The sequence below is a fragment of the Oreochromis niloticus genome, linkage group LG19 (assembly GCF_001858045.2).
Source record: "Oreochromis niloticus isolate F11D_XX linkage group LG19, O_niloticus_UMD_NMBU, whole genome shotgun sequence".
Taxonomy (NCBI): Eukaryota; Metazoa; Chordata; class Actinopteri; order Cichliformes; family Cichlidae; genus Oreochromis; species Oreochromis niloticus.
In genome coordinates, this window is record NC_031983.2 from 26,987,589 (window position 1) to 26,997,754 (window position 10,166).

Here is a 10,166-nt window from a genome sequence, read left to right on the forward strand (position 1 = left end):
TAACAACTCAGGCTTCTGTTGGTTTAACGCTGTGGGGACTTTGGACTGCTTGGTACCAAACATCGTTTGAATACCACAGCCTGCCCCTACCAGCAAAGTGCACCTAATTATGCAGACGTACATTTAAATCTCTATAAGCAGTTTCATAGCTTTATTATTTAAATATATTTTTAATTTTTTCAGCCTAAATCCAAATTTGTCCCGTAGTCAAGTGTTTACAAATTAAACTGTAAAAGTATCTCCACATATTGTGCATTTTTAACGTTTTCTTGTCGTCCTGCTGAACGGCGTTAAGCAAGACACGGAGGTCGTTAGCCATGAATCCTTTAATGACAGAGATCACCTGGAAAATAAAGTGAAATAACTGACGTTAAACAAAAAGAAGTCGACAGGTCTGATTAGTTCAACGTGTGATTCTGAAGGGAACACGCAGCAGAGAGTTATATACATGCAACACATCGTCAAAACCTGAAGAACAGCCAAAACGAAACAAAACATACAACTCAACAGTGACCATCTGCACAATGTTTTGCATAATGTTATTGCACAGACATGCAATCTAAAGCACATAATACAATAATTAAGCATTTCTTGTAGTATAAATATTACACCTCTAGGCTTTTTTTTTCCTCAATTACGTTACAGATGATGGATAAGGAAATCCGAAAAGCGTGGAGCGTGCTCACTTCACCCTTTCTTCTACTTGGCACACTGCCTGCTGAGCCATTTTGTTCTGACGATGGACCAAGGAAGACAAACAAAATAAAAAATAACTCATAGGATTGTTGATCTGACTGAACCTGCGAGCCTTCCTCAAATTGAAACCAAAGCATCTGGAATCACAACACCAGAACCGGTCTGAACTCTCTTTATTGGGTCAACTGTGACTGTTACCTAACTCCCTCTACCCACATATGACAAATAGATAAACAACTTATAATTACTCGCAAATGACAGACACCAACACGAATCTCGTATATCTGAATCAATCACGCGACGAGGAGAGAGGGAAGAAGGAATAACGACACGTCAGCTGGTTGTGTTTCAGATGGTGTCACAAAAACATTTGGATTACATCGTCACACTACTGTGTGTTTTACAAGGCCATACACCTAGCGTCGGGAGTGAATCCAAAATGAAAAGTAATCCGATGGAAAAGAAAAAAGACCAAAATAGTTTTTTTCCATTTTGAAGATTCACTTGCATAAAACAGATGAGAAAGAAAAGGGTCATCATTCATGATCACTCAAATAGGAAAAAAAGAAGAAAAAGTCACGTTTAAAGTATTTCATCTTAGAAAGGAGACAAGCAGCATTACAGTTTATGGCTATTTCTCAGCCCGCATTTAAGTCATCGCCTGGAAATACACTCGCAACATATACAAGATGAATTTTATGTGATAAAGACAAAGTAAAGAGAAACGGCTCCTCCCCGGCTGCTGCAGTGAAACCCTTCACATTCCGACTCGCCCTCGAGCTTTAAGGTCAGAATGATTACAACCTGTCTTACGCTAGTGTCATACGCTCTCTAAAGTGAGAAGTTACTCCAAGAAATAGCCAAGAGTCATTTCCCTCGCTAGAGGCCTACAGCTGACAGAGCACTAATTCTTATTGCCTTGGTCTTCCCGTTGCGCTTTTCAACAGGTTTACCAATATGGTCCAAACCCGCCAGAAAAAATCCCCCACTGACAATCATGACATGGTGACAGAGTGGACAAAGAGTTAAAACACATTAAGCACGGTTCGTCTGCGGAGAACTAGCTTTAATGGCGGGACGGGGTTCGTGTAGCCGAGGCACTCAGTCCCAGTTCTCCCAGTCTTCATCCAGCTGGTGAGAGGAGGAGGGAAAAAAAGTGAGCAGAATATATGCAACATGAATTATTCATATCTATCCCCCCATAAAAAAACAAAAACCAACAAACCTCTCCAGATGCTTCGATTTTAGAGAGAGCCATCTGGACCTCTTCTTCCGTCATGTCCAGGTCAAAGTCTTTCTCCCAGTCCTCGCTCACATCGGTGCTCGAGCCTGGAGAGGGAGGAGAGACAGACACAACAAGTTGGGACTTTATGACCTTGACTCTGCTGCTTCTTCTAAGCCTATTAAGTGGAAAATTCATAAATGCATCCCTGAACCTAATCCTGTTTCGATTCAACTGGAACAGTAAGACCCACTGCCTCAGGGCATCGCACCTTTCTTGCCGTTCTTGGAGGGCGTAGACTTCCCGCTGTCAGAGTTGAGCTCAAAAACTCTCAGGTCCTGCGGTCCATCTTCTTTTGAGTTTTCCGGTTTTGAGGCCGGGGCTCGTGCTGACACCCCGTCAGCTGTGACCTCGGGCTGGGTAACGGCCTCCGCTTGAGCTTCAGGAGGTAAGTCACTGTTTCCGGGCCTCTGCTCATCCTGCGTCTTGTTTACAACATCCTCCAAGCTAGCCTCTGTCAGTTTCTCTGCCAGCTCTGTGGTTACGGGCTCTGGCCGCACTTCTACCTGAGTTGGCAGACTGACGCTGTCGCTGCTGACCGAGTAGGTGGTTTCACGCTCTTCACTCGGAGACAGGACAGGACTCAGCACAGCGGCCTCTGCAGGAACTGTTAGGTTGCTGCTGTCCAACGGGGGCGTGAGGTTGAGTTGAGATGACGACGTGGCACCAAGGAAGTCATCTGACAATAAACAGGCCGTGTGAGTGAAAGTGTTTCAAAGCAAAGCTGGCAGATAAACATTAACTCTCCTGAACATACCCTCCTCTTCTTCCTCCCAGCCCAGCGTCTCTGTGTGCGCACTCTGCTCTGCTCTCTGCTTCAGTACCAGCCTCCTCGCCTCCTCCTAGATAACACAGAAAAACAAAAGTTTCTATAGTCTCAATATCTGTGAATCATCAACCCATTAAAAATTCAACAAGTCTTTATATGTCTGTCCCAAGCTGCATCCATCCATCCTGAAAAATAGAGCCAGTGCCAAGTGCCACCATCGACAGTTCCTCTAATGGCCATCTGAGGCTCCAAGAGTACGTTGGCCCCCGAAGCGTCTCGGCTTTAGAGCATTAAAAAGCAGCATTTAGAGGCTGGCACAAAAAATGGTTTGGGGCTCTTAAAAGTTCCCTTCATTTAAAAAAAAAAAAGAAAGAAAGAAAACAAAAGAAAAGAAAAGAGGAAAGCCGCTTTGATCGACAGCTAACCCTTTTCAGATCTTTTTAATAGAAGTATCTGATTAATCTTGCGGTTGTGCAGTGACCATACAAGAAGTCTGTGTTTCAGGTGTGATTTGCTGAGTGAAATTCTAGTAATTACTTATGATGCACCCACTCAGTTTATTAATGCAGCGTAGCTAACTGAGGTTGCTAGCATCACCTGAGTTTGGGGTTGTTCAGATGAGCAGTTCTCATGTTTCGCCATGAATGTCATAACCTGAGAACATTCAATCACACAAACACAGCCGAGTACCAGATCTTTAGTTTAACCTTAAACTAAACTTTAACCCAATAAACCTCAAACAGGCCTTTTAACTAGTGTAAAAACGTGACCCAGCTTAAAGTTTGTATCACTCTGATGATTTAAAACTCACACTGGCTCCTACACAAGCAGACATGATTTAATTTTTAATGTACTGATTGTATTTGCCTTCCTTTTGCAAATGTCTTCAAAACAGTTTGGATGTGCAATTTTTAGGAAAACTGCAATCAACAATCTGCTCTAATGTTAGTGACTTCATAAATAAATTATTGTGTTTTATACATAAAAGTACTCTTTACTGCCTCAGCCTTTATTTCCATAATGTGTTGAATAACAACTTTAATGGCAACAGCAGAACGTCTTCTCCGTTTGGGGAAAAAACATCATAATAGAAATGTACACGGGGTAATTAGGCGTTAAAAGCATAATTCCTATTCCACACTGAGAGCAACGTGCGGAAAGAATACAAAGAGGCACCAACGGGAGCGCCGCTGTTGTTCAGTAAACCTCGTCTCCTGAGAGTTAGTGTCAGTGTGAAGAAATCATAATGAAAGAAAACACCACAAATATCCTCCCGCTGAAACACAGACTGTTACTGGATTAGCTTTCACATTTGGAAAAGAAAATTAAATTCAATAGTTCTTTGTGTACGTGGCTCATTTTAAGGTTGCAGTATGAGCACATGTTGGTAATAAAAACCTCCAAGAAAAGTCCAAAAACTGGCCAGCAGGTGGCACCCAAGACAACACATTTAAGTTGTATGAAAGATGTATATAGGAAAAAACAAAATCATATGAAACGGCAGGTTTACCTGATCCAGCTGGAAGACTTTGTAGAAATATCTCTGCCAGAACTCAGAATGTGCTACAGCTGCTGGCACCTGCACAAAAGAGACAAAGTTCTTATCTTTTTTATTTATTCAAAAGGACACGAGGAGCAAACGTTTGAAGAGAGCATCAGGTGATACCATTTTGGTATAAAGCGCTCGTATAGAGGGACTGTTGACCAAAAGCTCAGAGATTTCGCCTTTCTTATCTTCCAGGCTGAAGGTGGACAGCCAGCTCTCAAACTGTTCAGGGGGGCCTGACAAAGAAAAAACAACATTTCATTATTTAGATGATTTTAAGGAGGAGAACTCCAGTAAATCTGATCAAAAAGATTGCAATGTATGGCCTAAAGATTTTATTGACCCAGCAAAAGGTAAATACAGGTCTCTCAGAGGTATAAGAGAATAAAAAACACACATTCAGAGTAACCAAAACACTACATCTATATGTCTGCCAACAAATAAAACACACTTAGCAGTCAATTTGTTAGGCAAATCTGTTCAAATGCTTCTTACTACAAAGATCTAATCAGCCAATGACGTGGATGGGGATCAAAGGTGATTTAAGGGACTTTAAATGTGGCATGTTTGTTGGTGCCAGATGGGCTGGTATAAATATTTCAGAATACGCTGATCTGCTGGGATTTTCCAATCCAACCATCTCTAAAGTTTACAGAGAACGGCCCCAAAAAAGAGAAAATATCCAATAAGTGTAATTTCTCTGGGAGAGAACGCCCTGTTGATGCCAGGGGTAAGAGAAGAATGGTCAGACTGCTGTAAGCTGATAATAACTCATTCCAAAAAAATATCTACAGAACAGCATCTCAGGACCACACTGATGTGATGTTATCACATCAATATGGACCAAAGCGTCTGAGGAATGTTTACAGCACTTCTTTGAATCTATGCTCCAAAGAGTTCTGAAGGCAAAAGAGGCTCCAACCCAATAGCAAGGTGCACCTAATGAAGTGTTGACTGTAAAGGTCTGCAACAGAACACTGGTTGCAGACCTTCACAGATCAACCAGTTGATCATGATTTTTCTTACCATCTGGTTCGTTGCAGTATGTCGCTGGGTCAGCCTGCAAACTGTAGAGACGTGCCTGCAGGAAACAACAAACGCTTAGTGGAGATCGTTTCACTTCCACATGCACATCATGTGCTCACTTTTGCAGTTTGATAACACAACAGAGACTACTTGATAAATGCACCGTGAAGCATTTTCTTCAAAGATATATAGCAAGAAGGTTTTCGCTCTCTCTTCGTCTCGCACAAAATTCTGTGCTCCAGCTTTAACAAGTGAATTTAGCAGGTCTATCTGTATCATACAACCTTAGTCTGTCTATATTCACCACATATGGTAATTTCCAAAACAACTCTATGACAGCGGCCAAAACATTATCAGGAGCAAAGCTTGTTGCAAAATTTAGAAAAATGTTTTGGAAAACGGTCAAAAGGCAGAGGAGAGGGTGGAGATGTAGATATGGAGCTGGAATTGGAAAATGGCAAGAACGAGGTCAATATTCAGAGGATTTGTTTGAGGCAGAGGATCTCCCCCCTCCACAATCCCTTGAAGGGAACATTATCCTGATGGTGCTCCACCACAGTAATCAATTTATGCCACTCTATGCAGCTCCAGTAATACCTGGACCTGGACCATTTAAGAACAGAGGCAATGCAAATGCAGGAGTCTCTCAGTGTTAATATAATTTAGTCTGAAGGAGAACGACTGAGTCTGTTAGCGATCCTCCATCTGAGCTAGAGACCAGTTCAGTCTTAGCAAAAACGATGTGTAAACTCAACTGCACCCACTGCTGGTGGAGGTGACCCTCTATAAGGATAACTAACAGTTGGGTGAGTCAGGTCGGGATGTTGTCCAAAGTCTTTCCTCACATGTATCCCTGTCCTGTTCTCATTGTTAGATCTTCAAAACCTGTTGTTTTATTCTCAGAACTAATATCACAAAAATGTTTCCTTTGACTGTACTGTGAGCATCAGATTTAGGAAACCATAATGAGGCCCTGTGAAGAACTGAAACTGCAGATTTAAACCAAAATCTCAACTGTCACTGAAACCATAAAACAGCCTTTGATGCCAAGACCTAAACAAGTGAGAAAAGGTGCAAAACAGCGTGATGCATTCGGACCTCATGTGTGTTTAGCCGTTTTTAACTGATGAATTGACGGGTGTGTTAATACAAATAATTTAATACTCACCTTTGAACTGTCATAAACTTCTGTGGTTCCTGCTGGTGTTGCCACCAGCGTGATTACATCACAGTCAATAGTTTTATCGGGAGGTGGAGCAAGCGTGTCTGATATTACGCCTAAGAAACTAGAGAGGCTCTTCTTCACTTTTTCTGTAGTCTCAGAGGAACCTTCCACCTAAAAAGCAGAATAAACACACAGTGGGATAAATACACATTCGATCTGCATGTAAACAGGCATTTGGGAGATATTCATAAAAGACACGACGCCGTTAAAGCCTAACACTTACTGCAAGTTTGTTTCTGACGGCAGTGGCTGTAGCCGCAATTGAGCAGGCCGTATCATGCTGCACCACAGTGGAGAACTCAGTCAGGTCTCGCTTTATGAATTCTAAGGCTTCAGATGACTGCAAAGAAAAGGACAAAGATCAAAATCCAGATTCAACCTTATCATATCTCTCAGGAAATTGCTGCTTCAGCCTATCAAAGTCACAAGCAGCGATACACCAAGACGGTGCCAAAATTCTTAAAAATATGAGTTGGTCTTTTTTTTTTTATTATTTTAAATAAATCCTTTATTTGGATCAATTTCATCTTTTTTATCTTAATTGATCTAAACTGCGTGGCGGCACAATGCTACTGAGTATGAAACTTAAAGTAAAAAATCATGTTTTTTTCCTCAGCTTTTACATTTTTTATTAAGGAAAAATGAGAAAATTATGAAACTGTTGCAGTAAAGCGAGTTTTTAAACGTATATTGATATGACATTCAAATACTGGCTGACACAACCATGTTGCTTTATATAACTAATTTCTTCTATAAAACTGTGCCCCTGTCTTCATCTCTCCTCTCACATCCTGTCCAACAGGGAATGTTGACAACAGTTTGGTTTTTTGTGAAGCACCATAATAAACAATAGACACTGCTGAGTGTCTCCTTGTCCACTTACAGTACAGGTGCTAGAAGGAGCCAAAATGAATGCTTAAAGACTGAAAACATGTTCCATCCATCAGTGGTTCTGAAACTGTGGAGCACAGAACTACAGCAGGTAAGGTGTGAACAACATCCACTCATGACAGGAATGAATGTCATGGGAATTTGGGGCTCTAATGATTTCTTTGAACTGTTCATTTTCCAGGGTGGAACGATTGTACACCATACATCTTTAAATGAGTTTGAATTTATTTTGGGGGTTTCTCTAATCCACACAGGGCCAAAAGTAAAAGTATAGGCTAAAAGATTTAAGTGACTGTATGTATATATTTAAGTAAATTGTGCTGAAGGTTCTATAGTATCTTTAAACTTGACAAGTCCAATTCATGTTTAACTTCATTAGTCATCATTATTGTTTCTCTTTGCCTTCATAAGGATTGTTTGGCAGCTGTCACCGAAAAGGCCAATACTCAGAACAATGGGAAAGTCCAAGGAACTCAGAGAAGATCTAAGAAGAATTGTAGATTCACACAAATCGGGAAGATCTCTTGGAGACGTTTCTAATCAACTGCAGACTCCAAGTTCAAACAACTGTACTTAAGTAAAAGTTATTCCTTTGTGTCCAGAAGACCCAAACTGTCACTTTCAGGTGAGTGAAAATTGATTAGCATATTCAAGAAGAACCCAGAACCACCAAGGCTCAGATGCTCAAACCTGCCATGAACTGGAACTGCTGGAACATCAGTGTCACTGTCCACCATGAAGCTAGTTTTACATCACCACAGACTGAGGTACCAAGAAAAGAGCCCCACCTCCAAAACCTATACCTTCAAGCATGTCAGAACAAAGATTGAGCTGTTCGGTCACAATGACAAGAGGTATGTTTGGAGAAGTAACAGTGAATTATTCAACCGGAACAGCCTGTCAAGCATGGTGGTGGTAGCATTGCAGATGGAATAATGAAGATGCAGAACTACTTCCAAATTCTCCAAATCAGCAGCTAGACAGTTGAAGCTTGGACACAACTGGTTGTTCCAACAGAAAAATGATCCGAAACACACAACAAAACAGCCTTTGAAATGGCTAAAACAGACTAACTTTGAGCTTCCAAAATTCCTCACCATGTTGAAAATTTGTGGACTGTGGTTAAAAGCCAGATCTACGCCAAGAAACCAACCAATATCTACTAAATCCATCAAGAACAGTGGTTAAATATCCACCTGGAATTATAAGAAGCTTGTTTATGTGTACCAAAAGCATCTGGTCAAGGTGTAACTTTCTAAGTGACATTTAACCAAATATTATGGGGGGGGGGTATGTATACTTTTGATCCCATGTGGATTAAAGAATATCCCAAATGAATTCTAACTTTTGCATCCAATACTTGTTTGCTGTACAATCACTCCACCCTGGGAAAAAGAACAGTTTAAAGAAGTCGTTATAAGCCTAAAATTACCAAAATATTCATGATAAATGTATGGAAATTCTGACCACAACTGTCTATTCTGCTGAAACTTTGAATCCTTTTACAAATAACTGATCATTAAATTGTGAGGCATGACTTTGAATGGATTTCTGGAGGAGAATATGCCAGAGAAAGTGCGAAAGCAACAGGTTTACACAATTCTTCTGAAAATTGCAGTAGTACTAAGAAACCACATGCTTTGCCCAAAGTCTGGTTTAGAGCAGATGCTTGTGACATGCGTATTTCTCTGCCACACAGCTGCACATTTATACCACTGAGATTTATTTTGTGGATCAGCATCCAACCTCAAAACACTTTCAGACTGTGCCCTGTGAAGGCACTAGGAAAGACTGGGAAACAGCTGGCACTATTACTCAGCAATGACTACATGAAAATGTGTTGTCTGGTGTATTTTGGCTCATCCTCTTTATTAAAACCTCAAAGTATTTCCTAATATTCCTGAGCATTAACATACACACAGGCTTACTAACTGTCATAATGTGGAAGTCTTTTGGTTTGAGATCATTACCTTTTCTTTGACGGCCTGGAAGCTCTGCTGCAGCCAGCCTCCCCACCAGCCTTCTCTGTGACCACCCACATAAAACCAGAAAGAGAAGAGGAAATATTAACAATCAGCACCAAAGCTTTACATTTGCAGTCTGTTCGTAATCGATCAAAGAATTGAGTTTGAGATTCTCAAGGATTCCAGAAACACACGCAGCTTTGACAGATAACGAGTTAGCTAACGTCAGCTCGGCGAGATTAAATGTTCGAATAAGTCACGAAGTGATTTTTAAAACTAAATGTGATCACTGAGTGTAAAAATGACGCGTCAATACAGCCCGGAGTTTCTCACTGCGTGATTTAAAAAGATAAACAGCAAAAGCTAACTAGCATATGCTAACGCTAGCCAGGCTGTGTTTTGGTAAACAAACGCACTTCCTGAAAAGATTCCGGGAGCTTTACGCGCTAGAGTTAACGCAAAGTAAACACACTATATCTGGTTAGATACACGACACAATGAGACACAAGACACGTGCATGACACCGTCGCTCTTTGTAAGATTAAATTGTAAAACTTAAAATAATTTGCGACTTCACTCTCACCCTTCAGCCATCTTCACACGATGACATCATCAGTATTTACTGAACTCTCACCCCGACAGCGTGGCTTAAAAAAAAAAACAAAAACAAAAAAAGAGTAGAAGAAAACACAGACTTTAATGACTTCTCATCTACAGCATACCAATGTCCACATCACATTCTCAATTAAATAAACCCGTTAAAAACC

At 40.8% G+C, this 10,166-nt stretch overlaps 1 protein-coding gene across 1 annotated transcript; it reads right to left on the reverse strand.

The window, feature by feature from the left end:
- Nucleotides 1-308: 308 nt before the first annotated feature.
- Nucleotides 309-10,064, reverse strand: bsdc1 (BSD domain containing 1). Its single transcript, XM_013271953.3, has 11 exons — nucleotides 9,983-10,064; nucleotides 9,406-9,460; nucleotides 6,768-6,884; nucleotides 6,488-6,655; nucleotides 5,320-5,374; nucleotides 4,414-4,529; nucleotides 4,258-4,326; nucleotides 2,736-2,820; nucleotides 2,190-2,657; nucleotides 1,922-2,025; nucleotides 309-1,827 (listed from the first exon to the last, which is right to left on the reverse strand). The coding sequence occupies exons 1-11, from the start codon at nucleotides 9,991-9,993 to the stop codon at nucleotides 1,798-1,800; spliced, it is 1,278 nt and encodes a 425-aa protein (XP_013127407.1). The 5' UTR covers nucleotides 9,994-10,064; the 3' UTR covers nucleotides 309-1,797.
- Between the last annotated feature and the right edge of the window lie 102 nt (nucleotides 10,065-10,166).

What these genes read in the sequence shown, in the direction of transcription:
- bsdc1 (XM_013271953.3), bottom strand. An exon ending in GAGCGCTTTATACCAAAATG is followed by an intron (nt 4,327 to 4,413) that starts GTATCACCTGAT and finishes TCTTTTGTGCAG; the next exon opens with GTGCCAGCAGCTGTAGCACA. An exon ending in AAATCGAAGCATCTGGAGAG is followed by an intron (nt 1,828 to 1,921) that starts GTTTGTTGGTTT and finishes TCCTCTCACCAG; the next exon opens with CTGGATGAAGACTGGGAGAA.